The sequence below is a fragment of the Carlito syrichta genome, unplaced genomic scaffold, assembly GCF_000164805.1.
Source record: "Carlito syrichta isolate Samal-C Ts95f unplaced genomic scaffold, Tarsius_syrichta-2.0.1 Scaffold315831, whole genome shotgun sequence".
In the NCBI taxonomy this organism is placed as follows: Eukaryota; Metazoa; Chordata; class Mammalia; order Primates; family Tarsiidae; genus Carlito; species Carlito syrichta.
Window position 1 is genome coordinate 147,670 of NW_007259927.1, and position 23,405 is coordinate 171,074.

A 23,405-nucleotide genomic window follows, 5' to 3' on the forward strand; every position below is an offset into this window, starting at 1 on the left:
AGCTGGGACTGCAGACGTGCACCACCACACTCAGCGAATTTTTCAATTTTTTTGTAGGGACGAGGTCTTGAACTCCTGGTCTTAAGCCATCTTTCCACCTAAGACTCCAAAGTACTGGGATTATAGGAGTAAGCCACCATGCCTGGCCTCTGTTTTGTCTTGGTGTTGAAACAATCCTGATGAAAAGATCTGCAACTATGGCCACGTCTCTTTTAAGAGGTTTCCATAGTTCGAATAGTATCTTGTCAAAATTAAGAAGAAATTAGGATAGGCTAGGTAAGAAATACATTTTGTCTGCCCTCCATGGCTCATGCCTGTAATCCCAGTGCTTTGGGAGGTTGAGGCGGGAGGATCGTTTGAGTCCAGATGTTAGAGACCAGCCCAGGCAACATAGAGAGACCTCATCTCTATTTAAAAAAAAAAAAAAAAAATCCAGTCCTCTTTTGATGGGCAGCACAGTTGGTTCCATGTTCTTGCTATTGTGAACAATGCTGTGATAAACATATGTGTGCAGGTATCTCTTTTATAGAGTGACCTGAGTTCTTCCGGGTATGGTACTTGAACAACTATGGTATTACTATAAGAAAAGGATTGAAAGTAGTGGGAAACTGCAGGGAGCAGGGTTGGGAGGGTGAGGAGGTGGGACTGACAATAGTCGTTAACTGTCTGGGGAAGGGGGATACACACCTCATCAATAAGGGTACCTGCGCAATATTTGTATACCTAACCCTGAATTGTACTCCACAATTTTAAAATAAAAATTAAAAGAGGAAAAATTAAAAAAGAAATCAATTTTTACGGTGAAGTTATTCACTCGAAATACTGTGGGTAGATGTGGTATAAGATTGCGAAGTCAGTGCATGAAACAAAAACCTACTTAGGCTCAGACATGAAAAGGAATGAAGTACTGATTCATGTTATAACATGGATGAACCTTGATGACATTTTGCTAAGTGAAGAAAGTCAGACACAAGGGCCGCACATGGTATGATTACATGTATATGATTAGATGTATATGTCCAGAATAGGTAAATTTATACAGACAGAAACATTAATAGATTAGCGATCGTTAGGGGCTGGAGAGGGTGGGGGTGGGAGGGTGAAAAGGGACTGCAATGGGTACCAGGCTTCTTCTGGGACTGATGCCTGGAATTATAGTAATGGTTGCACAACTTTCTGAATATACTAAAAACCACTGAATTGTACACTTATTAAAGGGGCGAATTTTATGATATGTGAATTATATATCAAAAAATCCATTTCGGCTAAATTACCCTTGAAAGTCCTTCTCCAAGAGTCAAATACAGCTAGTTTTACTCTCAGCATAAAAATAAATGGTTATTTTAACTTTTATTTTTAGTTAAATACTAGATAAAGTAGCATGCTTGCATTTAGGAGTCCTGCTTTAAAAAAATGTGCCTTAGAACCTGAGTCACACTCAATTACACGAGATCTCACATTATAAAGGGTAAGATACGAGATTAGAAGCATTCCAAAGGGATTAGGTACCCCCTAAGGACATAAGAATAATTTCCAAGAGGTTCTCAGACATAATTTTAGGAAAGTGAATTTCCAGATCCTTAATTTGTCCATGTTATCTTTTCCAAATTAATCTGTGGCCAAAGCACCATATCATTATTTCCTTACTGACCTTTCCTACTTCCCATTACTCAATTTACATGGGAGAGGCGAACCTCTCACCTGTCATACATTCTTACCAAGTTCAACAATTTGGACACTGATGTTGGGGAAGGCTCCCTTACTTAAGCCACCATAAAACCATGATAGAATGGGTGCATTTTTCTTTGCTTCATAGTTTTGTCATGTAATTCAGAAGGAATTCAAACAACTGAGTAACATAATAGTAAAACACTTTTCATTCACTTCTACCTACTTATAGGAACAATCTCTAAAAATGAAAACTAGGAAGCGAAACCAGGTCAGGACTTCACCCAGTACATAAATACTAACTTCCCGTGCCTCCACTACATGAAATAAACACCCTGGCTGAGAGTAAAATGGAAGAGGCTGTGGACCTATCATGCGGACGTTTGCAGGCCCATCCTTTCCCAGCGACCAACAAAAAATGCAGCAGCGCAGTTATCCCCCACCCTCCTGTTAATTGAGAGGAGCTCCTACAACAGCAGGCGTTCAGTTCAATGGTTGAGTCCACACAAGCGGCAGTTTCTAAATGCATGGTGGTGTTCAAAGGATACAAGGGACGGGCGCAGGGGCTCATGCCTGTAATCCCAGCACTTTGGGAGGCCGCGGCGGAAGGATAGTCTGAGCTCAGGGGTTCGAGACCAGCCTGGGCAACATAGCGAGCCCTCGTCGCTACATAAAATTAAACTAGCCAGGAGTGGTGGCGCGTGCCTGTAGTCCCGGTTACTCGAGCCTGAGGCAGGACTGCCTGAATCCAGGAGGTCGAGGCTTTGGTGAGCCGTATTCGCTCCAGCCTGGGCGACAGTGTGAGGCTCCAATTTAAAAAAATAAAAAAAGATACGCGGTTTGCTCAGGTCAGTTTCCGAGAAACTCTCAAGCCACACCCTGTCTCCCACCAACAGGTGCCCCTCGCCGCTCCAGCAAGCCGGGGAGAAGCAGCCGGAACAGCCACATCAGCTGACCACAGTCGCCAGGGAGGGCCTTTGGGGCGCCAAATAGCCCAGCCTGCACGGAAAGCCCCCGGGCGCCTCCGTCACTGTGACAGCACCTATCTCTAGGACCCGCATGCCGGCCAACCGGTCGCACCTGGTTAGGGTCTACCAAGCGCGAGCGTGAGAACCCCGCCCATAGTTGCGTGCCTCCCCGGCTCCGCCCACATCGCTCATAGGCCCGCCCCTAGACCCGCCCAGTAAACCCCGCCCCCTAACTCCGCCTCAACCTCACGCCACTTCCGGCTCCAACCTCCCAACAGGCTTCCGTCGCTCTCCCCTTCTCTCTCCTCAGTTCTCCTCCTCCGCCCCACCGTCTCCTTTGACACAGTCACGTGAGGGGTGCGCGCGGGGGCTGCCGGGAGTAGTACTGCCGGTCGGTCAGGGTTCGGCCTCAACATGGCGGTTCCGGTCGGACAGTGACCAAGGTTTTGCCGTCCGGAGGACTAAGGAGCGACTGTCGGTGTCTCCACCTACCAGAGGAGCATGCGAGGACGCGGGGGCGAGCACTAAGGAGCGGCGGTGACGGGGAGGGTGTCGGTGGCGTGTACCCCGGAGCCAAGGCGGCGGCGTCTGCTCCTGCTACTCGTCTCCGGGCTCCAGTGCGGGGCCCCGCCCGGCCGGGCCAGGCCGGCGGGCGGCGGCGGTAGCTGCCGCAGCCGGAGGATCAGCTCTGAGGGCGGGCGGGCGGGCGGGCGCCGCCGCTGCCTGGGCCGCGGCGATGGCCCAGTGTGTACAGTCAGTGCAGGAGCTGATCCCGGACTCCTTCGTCCCCTGTGTCGCCGCGCTGTGCAGCGAGGAAGCCGAGCGGCTCACTCGTCTCAATCACCTTAGCTTCGCGGAGCTGCTTAAGCCCTTCTCGCGCCTCACTTCCGAGGGTATGTGGTGTCCCGCGAAGCCGCGGCCGCGAGAGGGAAGTGGGGCGGGCAGAGAAGGGAAGGGCGGTGTTTTCGTCCTGGAGCCGGGACCGTGGCGTCCGGGGCTGTGGCACCGCGAAACCTCCGGTGGCGGCTGGAGGAGGGGCCAGGAGCGGGCTGTCAAGACCGCGCGGTCTCCACCTCCAGTTAGTTCTCCAGGCACTTTCTTCCTCGGACAAGCCAGATCGTTAAGTAGTGGGTATAAAGAAAAACGTGAGACTCCGAGAAGGGCTTCGAGACTGTTCTTAACGGCCACGGGGAAGAAATTAGGGGAATTGCAAGACCGGTAAGGTAGGAAGATGTTTCCTCTTAGACCTGTCATCTTCCTGTGAATGTTAAACGACTTTCAAAGTAGTCTTGGATATTACAGTCTGCTAGCGTTGAGGCTCATCTCTGTCTAAACTTTTACTGTATTTTACTAAAATATTGTTAGGTGTGCAGTATTTTGCGTAATCTCTCAAGAAAATTAAAAAGTATGATGTAAAGGCTAAAACTTGCAAGAGTCTTTTGCCTAAAGGATGTGAAGTAGGCACGAGTTGTGGTTAGTTGATTCTAGACATTTGAGGTTATCTGGATTTATAGGGATGGAAAAGTCCTAAAATTTTTTTCGGGTAGAAGTTTAGCCATCCGGAGAAGTGTGTCTTCTCTTATTGAGGAGCTACCTGTTTTCTCCAGTTTGGGATTTTTTTTTTAATTAGAGGAAAATAAATGTAATAAAACTTCAAGTATGGTTTAGCTGATATCTTGCAAACAACATAGCAAAGTATAAGTAAAATTTGTTGTTGTTGTTGTTACGATCGGTATAAAATGAAAGCTTCTGTAATAACCCCGTGTCAACAAATGACTGTGATGTTTATTAGCTTATGATGACTTATCCACAAAAAAATCAGTGCTATGCCATAAATTACTTAATTACTTGCCACAGGTGTTCCTTGGGAGAATAGCTCCACTACAAGTTTGCTTTTATGTTTGAAGGAGAGAGGGAGCTGTCCAAAAACCAAAGTTTGAGAACTTTTGGATTTTCTTCAGCCTCAGCTCCTTCAGTGGAGTAAGTGAACAAGAACGACAAAGTGCCCTACGTTCTTAAATTCTTAAAAAACAAACTAACAAAAAACACAAACTTTTGAGTCAGTTTGATTTTGCTATGTATGCTCTTAACTACTTTGTTAATAATGATTAATAATGCTAATATCTGCTGCCTGCTTTATGTAGTTTTTATCTTTTCAATCCTTATTGAATCCCTTGTTATTATTGCCATTTAAAATTTTAGGACATTGAGGCATAGAAATGTTAACTTGTCCACAGTATTCCATCTGGGAAAGATGTTTTTTTTGAGTTGGAGTCTCACTCTGTTGCCCAGGCTGGAGAACAGTGGCATGCTCACGGCCACCGCAGCCTCAACCTGTTGGGGGCTCAGGCGAGCCTTCTGCCTGCCTTAGTCTTCTAAGTAGCTGGAACTACAGGTGCATGCCACCACACCCAGCTAATTTTTTGATTTATTGTAGAGATGAGGTCTCATAAAGTTGCCCAGGCTGGTCTCGAACCCATGGGCTCAGGCAGTCCTCTCAATTCCGCCTTCCAAAGTGTTGGGATTATGGGTGTGCGCCACCAGGCTGCCCAGGGAAAGATTTTGTTTTTGTTTCTTGTTTTTGTTTTGAGTTGGAGTCTCACTCTGTCGCCCAGACTGGAGTGCAGTGGCCGCTCCTGGCCATCGCAGCCTCGACCTGCTGGGTTCTGGCGATCCTTCCGCCTCAGCCTTTGGAGTAGCCAGAATTACAGGAGCGCGCTACCACGCCCGGCTGATTTTTGATTTATTGTAGAGATGAGGTCTCGCTGCCCAGGCGGGTCTTGAACCCGCGGGCTCAGGCAATTCACTCACCTCAGCCTCCCAAAGGCGTGGGATTACAGGCTGAGCCACCAAGCCCCGCTGCTGGAAAGATTTCAAAGTAGGCAGTGTGACTCAAGACATTGTATTCTTAATCATCAAATCATCTTATCTTCTGGCAATACTTAGAATTACTTATTTACACTAGAGAGCAGTGCTGGTCAATAGAAATATAGCTGGGTTCGATGGTTCAACCTGTAATCCCGCACCTTTGGAAGGCTGAGGTGAGTGGATTGCCTGAGCCCGCGGGTTCGAGACCCGCCTGGGCAGCAAGACCTCATCTCTACAATAAATCAAAAAATCAACCGGGCGTGGTAGAGCATGCCTGTAATTCCGGCTACTTGGAAGGCTGTGGCGGAATGATTTCCGGAGCCCAGCAGGTCAAGGCTGCTGTGGCTGGGAGCGGCCACTGCACTCCAGTCTGGGAGACAGAGTGAGGCTCCTACTCAAAAAAAAGAATATGACTAACTGAAAGAAGCTAAAATGTTCTTAGAAGGAGAAAAGAATGTTAAGAAAAGGTGACTGGATTCCATTTCTGTCCTGCAGGTATGCTGTTATTTAGGGTAAAAATTTGCCTTGACTACTGAGATGTCAAATAGTGTCAAGTATAGTGCCAGGAATTTTCAGGAGATATATTTTTAGGTTTCAGCAGAAAGATACGTGGTTTAAAGCTATACTGAAGAGGATTGTTAGAACAAATTTGAATACTATTTATGTGTAGAATATTGAAAATGCAGTTTAGATTTGATGGATTAGGCAACAGAGAGCTATTTTAGGTTCCTTGGATACATTTTAAAACCTGAAGAGTATTTATTGCATTATATTTAAAATGGTTATTATATATATTCCATTATTGTTATACTTGATATATGTTTGAGACTTAACATATTCATTGGTTGACACAAATTTTGTGACCCTAATACTTCTTGAAGAATTTCCACTAGCCATCTATTTCAAAGAGCAGTGGTGTTAATATTAATCAAGTCTTACTGATTTTGTTTAGTGATAGTTCTTTGAAAATTTTAAACAGTTTCAATATATCATTTAGACATTTTATGAGTTTTAAGAAAATTTCACTTAAACACTTAACTTTTGAAAGTACATGGTTTTTATTTTTGAAAAGCATATATTATACTTCTTTTGAAATTGATTAGGTTTATTTAAGGGACTGAAAGAGAATAGGATGCAATTTTAAATGTAAATCTTGAATAATTTCTGAATGAACTATGAAAACCAGTAAAGTTGGCTAGGAAATAATCTTTGGAGGACACTTAATGCCTCTTTTTTTTTTTTCTTTTTAGAGACAGAGTCTTGCTCTGTCACCCAGGCTGGAGTTCAGTGACATGATCATAGCTTACTGTAACCTCAAACTCCTGGGCTCAAGTGATTCTCCTACCTCAGCCTCCTAAAACACTGAGAATACAGGCATGATCCACTGTAATCATATAACTTACTGCAACCTTGAACTCCTGGGCTCAAGTGATCCTCCTACCTTGGCCTCCTAAAGCACTACAATTACAGGCATGAGCCACCACAATCAGCTCACTGCAGCCTTGAGCTCCTGGACTTGAGCGATCCTCCTGCCTCTGCCTCCCATAGTTTTCTTAAATTTCTTTTAGTTAGAAATATTTCATCAGTCTTAACTACTATGATGGTGTAATGAGGTATTTAATCTGTAAGGTTTTCAAAGCACCAACTATGAATAAAATTCAAGTCAATTTGAGATATACATAATTGAGATACAAATATTGTTCATGTCATTTTTGTGCATGTTATGATTTTTGAAGTTTTTCTTTATACATTTATAACTAGTTTTGTGTGCTAGGTTAAAGCATAAAAAGTATTCTCAAAATATGTTTTGTATAGCTTCATGTGTATTAGATGCTTTCTGAGAAAATACTTTTGTAGTGAAATAAGTTTGCTTAAGGTAGCATGTGTTTGGAAGAATTACAGTGTCATTGAGCACATTAAAGGCTGTGGGAAGACCTACAATAAAAGAGTCCTTTGAAACACTTAATCTGATATTTCCTAAATTTATTTGAACATGGAATCATTTTTTCAGAAACACTTTAAATTATTTTGAGAAGGCCGGGCTCGGTGGCTCAGCCTGTAATCCCAGCACTTTGGGAGGCTGAGGCAAGTGGATTGCCTGAGCCCACGGTTTCAAGACCCACCCGGGCAACTTGGCGAGACCTCATCTCTACAATAAATCAAAAATTAGCTGGGCATGGTAGCATGCACCTGTAGTTCTGGCTACTTGGAAGACTGAGGCAGAAGGATCACTGAAGCCCAGCAGGTCGAGTCTGCAGTGGCTGTTAGCATGCCACTACCCTCCAGCCTGGGTGACAGAATGAGATGCCAACTCAAAAAAAATTATTTTGAGAAACAAGCAATCCATGGAAAATCTGGGAACTGTAACTTCATAATACAGTATTTAAGAACTTACAAAAGTCAGGTAATGGTAGAACTGAATTTTGTTTTGAAATTGAGATGTTATATATAAATTCAATGAAACCTTAAAATAATTATTTAGTCCTAAGGCTGAATTTTTTTGGTGTGATTTAAGAACATTTCTCTTAGTCATTCTTAGCTCTTTCTCTTATTAGGCTGGTTTTATAATATTCCAGTATGTTACTTATCTATTTTTGTTTAACAGATTATCCCAAAACTTTGTACCTTAATACAAAAGCATTTATTATCTCTTAGTTTGTTAGGAATCTGGGAGTGGCTTAGCTGGGTGGTTCTAGCTCATGGTCTCACGAGGTTGCAGTGTGGCTGTCAGCAGGGGCTGCTGGCATCCAAGGCTGAAGGATCTGCTTCCAAGCTCACTCACGGTTGTTGGCATTTGCGCCTCTCTTCCTCATTGACTGTTAACCTGAGACATCAGTTTTGTGCCACATAAGCCTCTTTATAGGCTCCAAGAGTGTTCCCATACATAGCATGGCAGTTAGCTTCTACCAGAGCAAAAAATTAGAACCCAAGATGAAAGCCATAGACTTTTATTTATTTTATTTATTTATTTTTTGAGTTGGAGTCTCACTCGGTCGCCCAGACTGGAGTGCAGTGGCCGCTTCCGGCTACCGCGGCCTCGACCTGCTGGGTTCCAGCGATCCTTCCGCCTCAGCCTTCCAAGTAGCCGGAATTATAGGCATGCACTACCATGCCCAGCTGATTTTTTTATTTATTGTAGAGATGAGGTCTCGCTGCCCAGGCGGGTCTCGAACCCGCGGGCTCAGGCAATCTACTCACCTCAGCCTCCCAAAGGCGCGGGATTACAAGCTGAGCCACCGAGCCGGCTGACTTTTAATACTTATCTCAGAAGTGAGATACCATTGCTTTTGCTATGTTCTGTTTATTGTTCACACACTAGCCCTAGGATGTGGGAGGGGTCTACATGAGTGTGAATACTAGGAAATATAGGGATCATTAGGGTTTGGCTGGGTGCAGTTGCTCAGAGGTCATTTCAGAGACTGGCTGTCACACCTAGTAATTTTGAATTTATTGGTAGGATTACTTAATAACTGATAAAACTCACCCAGGAGGTAGGGCAAAATTAGGAAATCCTTTTCTGTTATTATTAAAAGATAATTAAGCTGGCATGGTGGCTCACGCCTGTAATCCCAGCACTTTGGGAGACTGAGGCGAAACTTGCCTGAGTCCAGGGATTCGAGACTAGCCTGTGTAACTTGGCAAGACCTCATCTCTACAATAAATCAAAAAGTTAGCTGGGCATGGTGGCATGTGCCTGTGGTTCCAGCTACTTGGAAGACTGAAGTGGAAGGATCATTTGAGCCCAGCATGTCAATGCTGCGGTGTCCATGATCATGCCACTGCACTCCAGCCTGGGACACAGAAAAAAAGAAACAAGAGATATCAGAAATGTGCCATAGTTTATTTGTTTGTTTGTTTTTGGTTTCTCTGATGCATAATTAGACAAACTGAGAGGTTTAAGTAGGGAAAAAGATGGGTGTGTATTTATTTAAATTAGAAAACATAATTACCAAAGAATGCAGACAGTACAGCCAGCTCCCCCCCCACCTAGAACTAACAAACATTAACTTTGTGTTGCTTGCTTTTCATCTTTTTCTTTAAAAAGAGACCAGATGCTATAGATATGGTTGAAATTCCCTTTCTACTTTTCATAGTCCCTTTTTCATCCTTCCTCATGTAGGCAACCACCATTATGGAATTTGCATGTGTACTTTCTATACATGTATTTGTATTTACAATGCAGGGACACATATTTGTGCCACATATAGTATTTTTTTTTTTTTTATTTTTCTGAGTTGGAGTCTCATTCTTTCGCCCAGACTGGAGTGCAGTGGCTGCTCCTGGCCACCGCAGCCTCGACCTGCTGGGCTCCGGCGGTCCTTCTGCCTCAGCCTTCCAAGTAACTGGAACTACAGGCACGCGCTATCATGCCCGGCTAATTTTTTGTTATTATTATTTATTGTGGAGATGAGGTCTCGCCAGGTTGCCCAGGCGGGTCTCGAACCCGCAGGCTCAGGCAATCCTCTCATCTCAGCCTCCCAAAGGCGTGGGATTACAGGCTGAGCCACCAAGCCTGGCTTCACATACAGTATTTTAAGAATATTTTCAACTCTTTTTTTTCTTGCCTTGGGCTCTTACTCTGTTTCCCAGGCTGGAGTACCATAGTACAATCATGACTCAATGAGCTTCAACCTCCTGTACTCAGGCAGTTCGTTTCCCTCAGCCTCCCGAGTAGCTGTAACAACAGGCATGCACCACCATACTCAGATAATTTATTTTATTTTATTTTTATAGAGATGAGATCTCCCCATGTTGTTGAGGCTGGTCTCAAATTCCTGGGCTCAAGCAATCCTCTTGCCTTGGCCTCCTAAAGTATTGTGATTATAGGCATGAGCCACTGTGCCCAGCAAAGTCTTATGTTTTTTAATTTAAAAATTTTTAGAAGTCAGCAGAGAGAACCATAGGAAATTTAGAAAGTCTTTTTTTTTGTTTTTTGAACCGGAATCCAACTCTGTTGCCCAGGTTGGAATGCAGTGGCACACTCACGCCACCACAACCACGACCTCCTGGGCTCAGGTGATCCTTCCAGCTCAGGTGATCCTTCCGTCTCAGCCATCCAAGTAGCTGGAACCACAGACGTGTATCACCACACCCGGCTAATTTTTTTTTTTTTATTTACTGTAGAGACAAGGTCTTGCCAAGGTGCCCGGGCTGGTCTTGAACCCCTCCCTGGGTTCAGGCAATCCTCTCGCCTCCGCCTCCCAAGTGCTAGGATTACAGGCATGAGCCATTGTGCCCGGCTAGAAAGTCTTTATGAATGTAACTTTATTTAAAATATAGACAGGCCTGAATTTTGGTATAAAGCACTCTCCATTGAGAACAAAGTGTCATTTATTTTTGGGGGGTTGGTATGCAGAACCAGTTAGCCCAAAGTTGCCTCTTATTTGTATAGGATGACCCATGATGCATGTGAAGTAGGAGATGTCGTACCTGCTGCTGCTAATACTGCCTCTGCATTTAGTGTCAGGCATGGTGCACAGTACTTTACACTTACTAACAATATCTCACCTAATCTGTAAAATAACCCTGTGAAGTAGGGATTAATCACATGTGCAGATGAGGGATTTGAAATACAGAAAAGTTAAAAGTTGTTCAGGATAACCCAGTTGATAAGTGATGGGTTGGTATTTGTATTGTCTGACTCCAAAAGCTGGGTCTTTAATCATTATAATGAACTGCTTTAATGCTACTATAGAAATTAACCATCTTATCTGGTTACATTTATGTGAAAAAATATGCTCCCATTTCCTACTGTGGACTCTGGACACTGTCTTCTTGCTACAGTCACCTCAACCTATTTCCTATTCTTAAGCTTTGGATACTTACTAGTTTTAAATCTCACAGACTGAAGCAAGGTTTGTAGCAGGATGGAGCCAGGAGGTATTAGGGTGGGAGAAGGGATCTTGGCATAGTTTGTTTTTTTTTTTAAAGTAGATTTTATTTTTTAGACAAGTTTTAACTTCCCAGCAAAACTGAGCAGAAAGTAGAGTTCCCACATGTCCGTCCCCACCCGCCACATGCACAGGCACCCCCACCCTCACCCCATCCACATCCTGCACCAGAATGGCTGTTGATTTTTAGGAGAGTGAAGTAGGGGCTGAGAATGCTGAAGGACTAGGGAAAGCAGAAGATAGCCCACATGCAGCATTTATCTTCCCTTTATTGTTTTAATTGTTGATACCACAGTCCTTCTGCTGTCCTGGGCCAGTCTTAATGTGAGGTGATTATTAGAGAGTTGGTGTAAGATGGTGATTGGTTTCTAGCAACTATAAACAGGAGAAAGGAAAGAACCTACCAACAATAGAGAAATTGTGAGCAGCAACATTGTGGGAGAGGAAGGGATCCTATGATTAATAGACTGTCTAACTAGCCCTTTTGGTATGTGAAGGAATGCTATAAACCAGTTATATTTCTGGAAGAGTATTCCACTTGGAATTTCTGGTTTCTGATTTGAGGATCCTTTTTGTTTGTAAACCATCAATCCAGTTTTGGGTTATGAAGCATTGTGTAGAATTTAATTTCAACTTTTTTCTTTTTTTAAAGTTCATATGAGAGATCCTAATAATCAACTTCACATAATAAAAAATTTGAAGATAGCAGTAAGCAACATTGTCACCCAACCACCTCAGTCTGGAGCCATTCGGAAGCTTTTGAATGATGTTGTTTCTGGCAGTCAGCCTGCGGAAGGATTAGTAGCTAATGTGATTACAGCCGGAGATTATGACCTTAACATCAGTGGTATGTAACAAGACTTATTATTATTTTTTGAATAAAATTTTCTTTTGTTAGAAAAGGTAATTCTATGACTTGGGAGTTCATTCAACCAATACTTAAAAGCTCACTGAGTGCTAGAGCCTGGGAATACAATGGTGAAAAACAGTCCCAGGAATTTTGGTTATTTATTTTATTCTGGTACCTAAAGTAATACCTAGAGCATATGCATAATAAATACTTGCTGAAAAGAGGACTAACAGGTAAAAAAAAAAATACTGTTGTGACATAAGTAATAATTGAATGAAAAGCATTAATTTTTTATATTTTTATCTTGCTTATTAAGTGGAAGAAATGTTTGAATATGTATAAATGTGTAACCTTTTATGAGTGCTCCTTAATTTAATTTGGATGGTAAATGTTTTTTAGTGAGATTAGTAGGTAAAGTTATTTTTTTCTTAAAAATGTTTTTAGTCTATTAGTTTTAGATCATATGAGATAATATTAATATGTAAAGTGAATTATCAGTATTTGGTGTAACTCTTTCCCAGTATTAATAAATTCGAACAAATTGAAGGACATAGATACATTTTTTTTAGAGGGAAATATTAAAAGTATGTAATCTATTTAGCATATTTCAGCAGTCTACTAAAGTAATCTTTTTAGGTCAGTATAGTTTATAATCTAACACTTTAATACCTCCTAATTGCATATTTAAAGATTTTCTTAAACATACATATGCAGAGAACTTCATGGGCATTTTTATTAGGTCACAAAGTTTGTTAGTTGCACTTTTATAGTTAGAAATATTTGTAGAATTATTTTGTTTCCATGTTTCAAAATTTGTCTTCTTTCTTTGCTATTAATTTTAAAACCAGCAAGATGGGTTAATTGAATAATCCTAAATTTAGAATGTTATGACCATCTTTACTTATCAAAAGAATTTGAATTTCAAGATATAGTACATATTTTGAGCAGTTCCTGGCATGTTTTCAACAAGAGGCAAAAATTCAGATATTTCTCCGAGAAATAATGGAATTTGGAACTATTATTTTCCTGTCATCTCTGCTGTAGTGTGAGGGGCAATGAATCAGATGCCCAAGTGTCCAAGTTTTTATACTATCATAGCCGTTATTTAATTGGAGAACTTGAATAAATTAGTGTTTCTGAGATTTTCTGGTTCTAAAAACAGGAGAGCTTGGCTAGATTCTTTCTTTTTTTTTTTGAGTTGGAGTCTCACTCTGTCACCCAGACTGGAGTGAAGTGGCCGCTCCCAGCCACTGCAGCCTCATCCTGCTGGGCTCCGGCGATCCTTCCGCCTCAGCCTTCCGAGTAGCTGGAATTACAGGCGCGCGCTTCCACACCCGGCTGATTTTTTTATTTTTGTAGAGATGAAGTCTCGCCAAGTTACCCAGGCGGGTCTCGAACCCGCGGGCTCATGCAGTCCTCACCTCAGCCTCCCAAGCCACTGAGCCCGGCTTATATTCTTTCTTAAGGCCTCTCAGGCCTTTAATTCTGTTATTCTTCTCTGTAGTATCTTAACATTTTTGTTAGTCATGTAACAAATACTGATTTCTTGCTGTATGCAAGAGATTGAGATTAGAGATGAATTAGACATGCTATGTAGGTTTATAATCTGGGAGGGTGACAAATGTGTTACATTCTAATTTATAATACATTGTAATCACAATACATTATAATTTGATATATCTGGTATGACAAAGTGCTAAGGGGCACAGAGAAGGACTACCTACCATACTTAAAAAATGAAAGTATCTTTTTCATACTGCAGACATTTTGCTAATCTCCAAAGCCCATATACCTTTACTTTTTTTTTTTTTTTTTTGAGTTGGAGTTTCACTCTGTCACCCAGACTGGAGTGCAGTGGCCGCTCCCAGCCACCGCAGCCTCGACCCGCTGCGCTCCGGCGATCCTTCTGCCTCAGCCTTCCAAGTAGCCGAAATTACAGGCGCGTGCTACCACGCCAGGCTAATTTTTTGATTTATTGTAGAGATGAGGTCTTGCTGCCCAGGCGGGTCTCGAACCCGCGGGCTCAGGCAATCCACTCACCTCAGCCTCCCAAAGGCGCGGGATTACCTTTACTTTTAAAAAAATTTATCAAGCCAGGCTCGATGGCTCAGCCTGTAATCCCACGCCTTGGGAGGCTGAGATGAGTAGATTGCCTGAGCCCGTGGGTCAAGACCTGCCCGGGCAACTTGGCGAGACCTTATCTCTACAATAAATCAAAAATCAGCCGGGCATGGTAGCGCGTGCCTGTAGTTCTGGCTACTGGGAAGGCAGAGGCGGAAGGATCGCTGGAGCCCAGCAGGTCGAGGCTGCAACAGTGAAACTCCAACTCAAAAAAAAAACATTATCAAAATGATATGTGCACATAGACATTATGCTATGCTAAAAAATACTTACAAGGAAAAACAACAGTGATCTGCTCCCTGCCTCCTTCCCCTCCAATTTCTTTAGTTTTTTCCTCTGGTATTTATTATGTGTTTCTAAGTAATATTTTGAATGAGTGTCTATGGCTTAATAAATTTTAAGTTTTATTTATTACTTTATTATGATTGATGAGGATTTAGCTTAATTACTCTCTTTTTCACTCATCTCATAATTTTTGGTTAGTATTCACTGTGTATAATAATATTATGACTAAATATTTTTCATTTTTTTAACTGCTTAGTTGTTTGTTTGAGTTTGAGTCTCACTCTGTTGCCCAGGCTGGAGTGTAGTGGCACATTCCTGGCCACTGCAGCCTCGACCTGCTGGGCTCAGATGATCTTTCCACCTCAGCCTTCTAGGTAGCTGGAACTATAGGCATGTGTTACTACACCCGGCTAATTTTTTGATGTATTGTAGAGATGAGGTCTCACCAAGTTACCCAGGCTGGTCTCGAACCCGTGGGCCCAGGCAATCCTCTCACCTCAGCCTCCCAAAGTGCTGGGATTACAGGCTTGAGCCACTGCACCCGGCTAATTACTGGACTTTCTTATACAGTATTTTGTTTTTTTCAGGAGTTAGTCATTATCTTTTTAAAAACATCTTGCTCAGAGTTCTTTGTATCTCTTGCTAGTCTCTTGAACTTTTTCAGTAGAGTTTTCCACTTGACAGATTAATTTATCAACTAGTTCGTTTATTAAGTTTTCTTTCCAGAATTCTTCTCTTTTTCTACTCCATACATGCCCAGTGGTAATGGTATCCTCCCACAGCTTGGTGAAACTTGGTTGTTGGGGGACAAAAACAACGTAGATATTACAGTGGTTTGTGGCTCTCCGGATGGCCATGGTCCATAAATAGATACACAGTATATCTGTGGTATTACTTTTAAAAAGTATTTGGTTGGAGAGAGAGTGATTAGAAAAAAAAATCTAGATTTGCAATAATTGGGGGAAGGTCATGAAATAAAAATTGAGAAACACTGTTTTATGTTGAACTGTTACTCTCTTGCTCTATAGCTGTCATCTTGGAGTTTTCCTTCTTTGTAGTGTTTCACTCTTTTTTTCGTTGTATTTCCTTGATTTGGTAAAGGACATCTTTAGTAGGTTCATGAGAAAAGTGCATGGAAAATAAAATTTTGAGATGTGAATGTTCTTACTGGAAATGTTTTCTTTTTACATACCTGATTGATGTTTTGACTGTATACAGTATTACACCCTGACTGCATACATTATTAATTAGAAATCATTTCTCTTGGAATTGATCCACCTTCTTCTAGCTTCAAATAATGCTCTTAAAAAGTTAAAAAGGTATTATTCACGTCCCTCCAACTTTTAAAAGCTTTTATAGATGCTCTTTATCTTTGCTGTTTTGAAATTTCATGTTTGGCCTATTATAACTCCTTTTTCATTCATTTTACATAGCAGCTCCTTTCAACAGTCTGGTCTTGCATACTCTTTAGTCCTGCAAAATTGTCTTGTATTCTTTATTTTTTAAAGTTTCCCCATTGTTTTTCTTGTTTGTTATGGAATTACAATTAGTTGGATGTAGAATTTCAGCATTTTGGTGAAATTCAGAATTGATCCTCTAGTGTTATCTTTTATTTTTTTTTTTTTAGTGTTATCCATTTCTGTCTTTTTGTTTTACTTTCTGGGTATGAATGTCCTTGATTTATTTTCTCATCCTCCTATTGAAATTTTAATGTTTGCTGCCCTTTTTTTTGAGACATTCTCTTTGCTCTCTGGATTTTGTGTGTGTGCGCGCGTGCGTGTGCGCATGCGCCTTGCTGTTCTTGTATTATGTTGTAGTATATTAACTCTGAGAATATTAATAAATTGTTTTTGGCCTTTTTTTTTAAGTTTTCTTCTACCTGTGCCTTTTTATCTCACCCACCTATTTTTTATTTTGTTTGTTTTGGTCTTTTTTTCCTTGTTGGAAACTTTCCTCAAATGTTTGGTGAGCCCATAGCATTATTTTCTGTTTTTGAGGCATTAAAACTCTGACTGGATATAAGAAAAGCTTATCAGTTATTGGAGTTCTTTTTTGGGTGATGAGGCTTGAGTGTTGCCCATGATTTATTACTTAACAGGTTTTTTTCCTTGAGGTTATTTAGGCTCCCCAGAGAAAGATTCTTAATTATGCTGACTGGCTATCTGTATTTTGGAGGGCCTTCCTCCCTTTCTCTCTTCTTCCTTTTTTTAAACTAACAAAGGTAGGTTTACTAAAGAGAAGACACATTGTCAAGAGCACAACAGACAAGATAGCAGTGAAGGGAGCTGCTATTTACTGCCAGGAGGCAGTGATCTGAGGTTCTTCCCAGTGGAGTTTGACTCTCTTCGTTAGGGTGAGTTTTAGGGTTCCCATCATGCATTTGGGTTCCTGCCATGTAAATGAGATAATTCTAATTGGTTAATGTTTGTCTTTGATTGTAAGCCAATTGACTTCTTTGTCATGTAACTAGCAGCACATGTTTTTCAACTGGCTATTCAGTTTTTACAGTTCTTGTAATCTCATCCTGATTATTTTCTTCCTCAAAACAGTTTACCCAATTGATGCCCGCCTAACTGGCTCTCTCATGTTCCTCCACATTCCCCCCTAACAAAGCAACAATGCCGAATCTTTGGTATAGAGGTGAAGGTCTAATCTGTAGCTGTTCTGTGCTGAACGGGGGTGTGGCGCTGGCACTATCTAGTTTGTTGGTTTGGTAGGGGGTCTTGTGGGTTATTGTTTTGTTTGTTTGTTTTAGTTGGAGTCTCACTCTGTCGCCCAGACTGGAGTGCAGTGGCCACTCCGGGCCACCGCAGCCTCGACCTGCTGAGCTCCGGCAATCCTTCCGCCTCAGCCTTCCATGTAGCTGGAACTACAGGTGCCTACTCCCACGCCCGGCTCATTTTTATTTATTGTAGAGATGAGGTCTCACCAAGTTGCCCAGGCGGGACTCAAACCCGCGGGCTCAGGCAATCCACTCACCTCAGCCTCCCAAAGGTGCGGGATTACAGGCTGAACCACCGAGCCCAGCGGGTTATTGTTTTGAATTGTGGAATTTAGGATATGGAGAAGAGACTCATCAGAAAGGGTAGAGGCTGCTATCACATTTGCAGTGCCATTTGAAGGTGAAATTGTTGAATTTTATCTGGCACTGGCTAGGTTTTCAATGTTCAGGGGGGTTCAGAGCAGGAAGACCGGCTGTCCTTGCAGAACATTTGAGAGGAGAGAGGAGGAGAGAGGTCTGAGTCTCCCTAAGCAGTGTGTGAGTTTGCTCTGGATGAGCTTTCAGCTGGCAGCTGTGCCACACGTTGGAATTAGGGAATTCTGACCAGGAGAGATAAGAAGGCGCCTTTCTCCTTTCCAGGCATGGCAGTTAAACTCTTTCACCTTCTGGCATTTAGGCTATTGGGGAGTGCCCTGACCAGAAACCATCAGTTGTCAGAGTTACTAGAGATTGTCTGCTGGAAGACTGAAAAACAAAAGAACACTCTTGCCTCTCACCAGATAGGGTGATGGTGATCTGATGCCCTTTTGGGGGGACCTTTTGATCTCTCAGGGAGTAGCCCAGGCTAGGACCGTCAGTTGTCTCCAGTGTCAAACATAGTACACCGAGAGTCTAGAATTGCAAGAAGAGAGTGAGGGATGAGGTCCCTGTTAGGAGGTCCCCTTATGGGCCACCAAAATGCTGTGTGTGCCAGGCTGGGTATGGAGTGTCCAGAGTCATGGTGGTGAAAGTATTCATCAGGACGTTATGAATTAAGAAAGGTAAATTTATTAAAGAGAAGATAGGTTGTGAAGGGCACAGTGGGCAGGAAAGCAGCAAGAGCATCTGTTGTCTGCTGCTTTTGTTTTGTTTTGTTTAAATCAGGGTCTCACGTTGTTGCCCAGGCTGGAGTACAGTGGCATGATCACAGCTCACCACAGCCTCCAACTTTTGGGTCTAGGCAATCCTTCCACCTCAGCCTCCTGAGTAGTTGGGAGTATAGGCATGAGCTACCATGCCCGGCTAATTTTTTAAAAAATTTTATGTAAAGACAGGGTCTTACTATGTTGCCCAGTGATCCTCCTGCTTCAGCCTCCCAAAGGGCTAGGATTACAGGCATGGGCAGCCATGCCTGGCTATCTTCTTATTTATTTGTTAAGCAGTCTACTAAAGTGTTTTGGTAGATCATTTATAGGAACAATGTAGTCATGATTTGGTTGTGAGAAATTAATCTAATTACTTGCATTCTCAGGTCCTTGCTACTATCTCCAAATAAGGGAGAATTGATTGCCATTTGCCTTTAACAGCACATGGAGGCACTGTTATAGCTGAACACTTTAAGCAGATTTTAAAGCAATCCCAAGTAGGATAAACTAACTACCAGAAGATAGCAGTTTCTTCAGCTTCTTTCCCTGCTACTGTAAGGCACCTCCTTTCAGCGTTATTTTTATGTTGACCTTGAAGACTGAGAACAAGACATGATGAAGTATTAAATTCATTTTAATAAAATTTCATTATAACAAAAATACTCTTAGGGGATTATTAAAAAGTGATTTTATCCATTTTAATAGATATTCATTCTTATATGTCCAGAAGTATGCTTTAATTTTTCTCATTAATGTGAGACAACATACTTCTCATCCATTCTGCTTAAGAAATACTTTTAACAATGCCGTGTTTTCTTCATCAGATTGGTCAATTAAAGCTAGTGTTCCTTGGTATGGTAATTGGAAAGACACATTGATGGAGTTGAAAGAATCTCCGTTATATACAGGTATTTCTTGCAGTGATCTCAGTTTTCCACATTATTCTCACTCTACTCCTTGCCCTGTTATCACTTTTTCCCACTCAGCTACTATTTCATATTTGTCCGAATTAACATTTCTGTCTACTTTTTCTAAAGCGAAGGAGGTCTGATGGCGCAACTTTTATTATCTGTTCTGTCATCTACCCTGTATACTCTTGATTTACAACATTATCTGCTAAATCTAGGCATTTTCCTTGAATAGACTGCTTCTTATTTTGATCAGAAGGAAGAACATATTACCCCTTCTTATCAAGACAAAGTACATTCTCAGTGGAGAGACTTAAACTAGTTAGGATAACGTGGATGATATTTCAGTTCCAAAGAACATGTAGAAATGGAAAGGAATAAGCAAAACAGTGCCTTTATCTCAAAATAAATGCAAGATAATTTTAAGGACAGAGTGTTGCAGTTTTCTGCTAACATAAAAATTTTGAAAGGTATCATTCCCCCACTGCAAAAAATGTTATTTGAAAAAGCAAAAAAAAGAAGGATGTTCTCGATTTATTGGCATTTAGCAAAATTAAAGGAGGACTGCGTGTTTAGTTCCTCAAAAAAAACATATGGTTTAAACTTTTTTTTTTTTTTTTTTGAGTTGGAGTCTCACTGTCATCTAGGCTGGAGTGCCATGGCACGTTCACGGTCCTCACATCCTTGACCTGCTAGACTCAGGCGATCCTTCCACCTCAGCCTTCCAAGCAGCTGGAACCACAGGTGTGCACCACCACACCTGGCTAATTTCATTTATTATAGAGATAAAGTCTCACCAAGTTGCCCAGACTGATGTCAAACCCCTGGGCTCAGGCAATCCTCTCGCCTCTGCCACCCAAAGTGCTGGGATTACAAGTGTGAGCTACTGTGCCTGGCTGGTTGAATCTTATCAACTGGAATGTGATCTGTCTGAAGAATAAAACCTATTGAAGAATGAAACCTATTTCTGCTGTATATATTTAAAAATTTTTCTTATGCACCTCATATCCTTAGTTGAGTACCTAGTGTCATCTTGTACCACCTGTATTTAGAAAGTTATTTCTGTTTAAGACCATGTATATGTCTGCATGTGTGTGTATTTTGCTTTTTTGAAAATTTAATGTTATTTATTTACTTTTTTTTGTAGAAATGAGATCTCACTGTGTTGCCCAGGCTAGTCTTAAACTCCTGGCCTCAAGTGATCCTCCTACCTCAACTTCCCAAAACGCTGGGCTTACAGGTGTGAACCACCACACTGGCCTAATTTTGTTTTTAATTATGTATTCATTCATATAGTTCCAAAGTCAAAACTGTAAAGCAGGATAAAGAGAGGTCTAGCCTCTCTTTGTGTCTTCTTCCCCTTCTCTTTTCTCTTCTTTAAATAATTGCATGTATTAGATCTATCCTATTATTTCTTATTGAAAATAGGTATAAGTAGATATGTGTATGGCTCTTCACATTTTCTTCCTTACACAAAAATGCATACTTTCTGCTGTTGCTTTTTTCACTTAATAATATATCTGGAGGAGCACTTCATAGTAGAAGATAGAGATTCTCTCTTTCTTTTACAGCTGCATAATGTATCCATTTAGTGGATGGGCCACAGTTCATTTAACCAGTTCCTCCTGGTGCATGAGTGTGTTTTCTATTCTTTCCATGTCATTTTAGGTAGTGTTGGAAAGAATGGCTGTTTTGGAGACTCTACTTTGTTTTATTAGAACTTTCCACCCCCACCATGAAACAAACTTATTTTCATATGACTGCAACTGATCTATCATTGGTATTAAATGAAAATATACATACATTTTCCAGATAGAGACTATTTTTGACTGACTTGAGATGGATGACATGTTACTGGATTGGTGACAAAATTGGTTTCCTATTGTAGCATATACTAGTCTATGTCATTTATTCTCCAATTTTTGCCATCTTATGTATAGAATATAGCGTATTTTGGGAATGTTTTTCCTCTTTCATAGTAATGAAAGTAATAGCTCTCCTAATCAGACTGTCATATGTGGGTCATTCTCATGAGACATTTGTTGGAGTTAAAATTCTTTGTATATTTGACACCAGATAAAGACAATATTTGGTCAAGATGAATGGCTTTTTTCTTCAACTTTTCCAATTGTTTAATGTAGAAATTATAATGTAAGCAGAAATAACATATTTGCTATGTTTTCAGTGATTTAAGGTGAAAGCAAAAAGAATAGGCTTGATAATCAGCACAAATAAATAACTAGGAATGGAGCGTACTTTTAGTAAAACTGTGATTTAGATAATTTGCTTAAAACCAAGTGAAATGACTAAGTTTAAGTAAGTTCGAATAAAAAAATAATAGTTGTGATATAAAATGCTTGGCATGGAACAAGAGAGTTGACTTTTAAAGAATCACATTATATATATTTATACAAAAAATATAAATAAACCTCTCTGAATTTGATCAGAAAGTAAGTATGCTTTGAAATTCTATTTAAAGAGGCTTTGTTACCGTTGTGCTCAGGTAATCAAATTACAGAGTGAGACTTGTCAACCAAACGACGATTGACATTTTGAGCCAGATAATTCTTTGCTGTGGGTAACTGTCTTGTCCTGTGTATTGTGGGATTTTTTTGCAGTATTCCTGACCTCTTTTCCTAGATGTGAATGCACAATCCCCTTCCCCAGTACTGACAGCCCCAAATGTCTGCAGACATTGCCAGATGTTTCCTGGGGGTCAAAATTATGCTTGGCTGAGAATTACTATTCTGACGTGTTATTTCTGCAAAGGACTTACTTATGAGTGTGCCTAGTGGCCGGGGCACAAAAACTTTAGTTCTAAAGAACTAATCTTTTTATTCATGTAGGTAAATATTTAGAGCATTAATAGCTAAATAGGTTGTGGGAACACTCTGTAAGTTTGGGAATAACTAAGTTTTATTTTTGCAAATATATATTTTACCATATTTGAGTATATTCGTAAGAATGGCTTAAAAGTGTGTGTATGTAGTGTACACACATACTACATACACACATACATACACACACACTCAAAAACACAGATAAAAAATGCTTGTTTGCTTTTAGAAATTATTCTTCACACTCTTTAGGAATGTGGATTGAGATTTTGTCTGTTATAAGCTGATTCTATTGAGGAATTGTAACTGTCTCATATATTGTTAATTTTAGCTACTACTCCATGGTTTGAGTCTTACAGAGAGACCTTTCTTCAGTCAATGCCAGCATCAGATCATGAATTTTTGAACCACTATTTAGCATGTATCCTTTGACCTTTGCATTCTCTTAAAATAAAGAAAAAGGAAGCTATTATTCTCAGAAATGGTTAAATGAAGGCAAAATTGTTGAGAGGATATAGAGAATGGAGAAAATTCATTTGTTTGTTTGTGCATTTGTTTATTGGATCATGGTCTCACTCTGTCATCTAGGCTGAAGTGCAGTGGCACAATCATGGCTCACTATAGCCTCACTGGTTTCAGGTGATCCTTCCACCACACCCTTCTGAGTCATTGGGGCTACAGGAACATGCTGTTTTGTTTATTGATGATGCATCAAGATTTTTGTTATTGTTGGGTTTTTTTGTTGTTTGTCTTTGTTTTCTGAGTTGGAGTCTCACTCTGTCGCCCAGACTGGAATGCGGTTGCACGCTGTTGGCCACTGCAGCCTTGACCTGCTGGGCTCAGGTGATTCTTCCACCTCAGTCTTCTGGAACCACAGGCATGCATCACCACTCCCAGCTGGTTTTTTGATTTATTGTAGAGACAAGGTCTCCATGTTGCTTAGACTGGTCTTAAACTCTTGCCTCCGCCTCCCAAAGTGCTAAGATTACAGGTGTGAACCACTGTGCCTGGTGTTGTTGTTTTATTAAATGACATCCGAGATACAGGATTTCTGTAATAAATTAATTTTTTTTTGAGACAATGTCTTACTCTATTGCCCAGACTGGAGTGCAGTGATATGGTCATAGCTCACTACATCCTCAAACTCCTGGGCTCAAGTGATC

The 23,405-nt window shown here is 41.1% G+C and overlaps 1 protein-coding gene across 5 annotated transcripts in view; it reads left to right on the plus strand.

Moving 5' to 3' along the window:
- Positions 1–2,894: 2,894 nt before the first annotated feature.
- TRAPPC8 (trafficking protein particle complex 8) overlaps positions 2,895–23,405 on the plus strand; it is a 119,465-nt gene continuing 98,954 nt past the window's right edge. For 4 of the 5 annotated variants that reach the window (XM_021706643.1, XM_008073380.2, XM_021706642.1 and 1 more), the window contains exons 1-3: positions 2,895–3,529; positions 12,048–12,242; positions 22,574–22,663. In XM_021706643.1, the coding sequence (XP_021562318.1) occupies positions 3,373–3,529; positions 12,048–12,242; positions 22,574–22,663 (442 nt within the window). In that variant the 5' untranslated portion in view covers positions 2,895–3,372. The remainder of the gene's footprint in view (positions 3,530–12,047; positions 12,243–22,573; positions 22,664–23,405) is intronic. The other variant, XM_021706641.1, reaches the window with a different exon arrangement.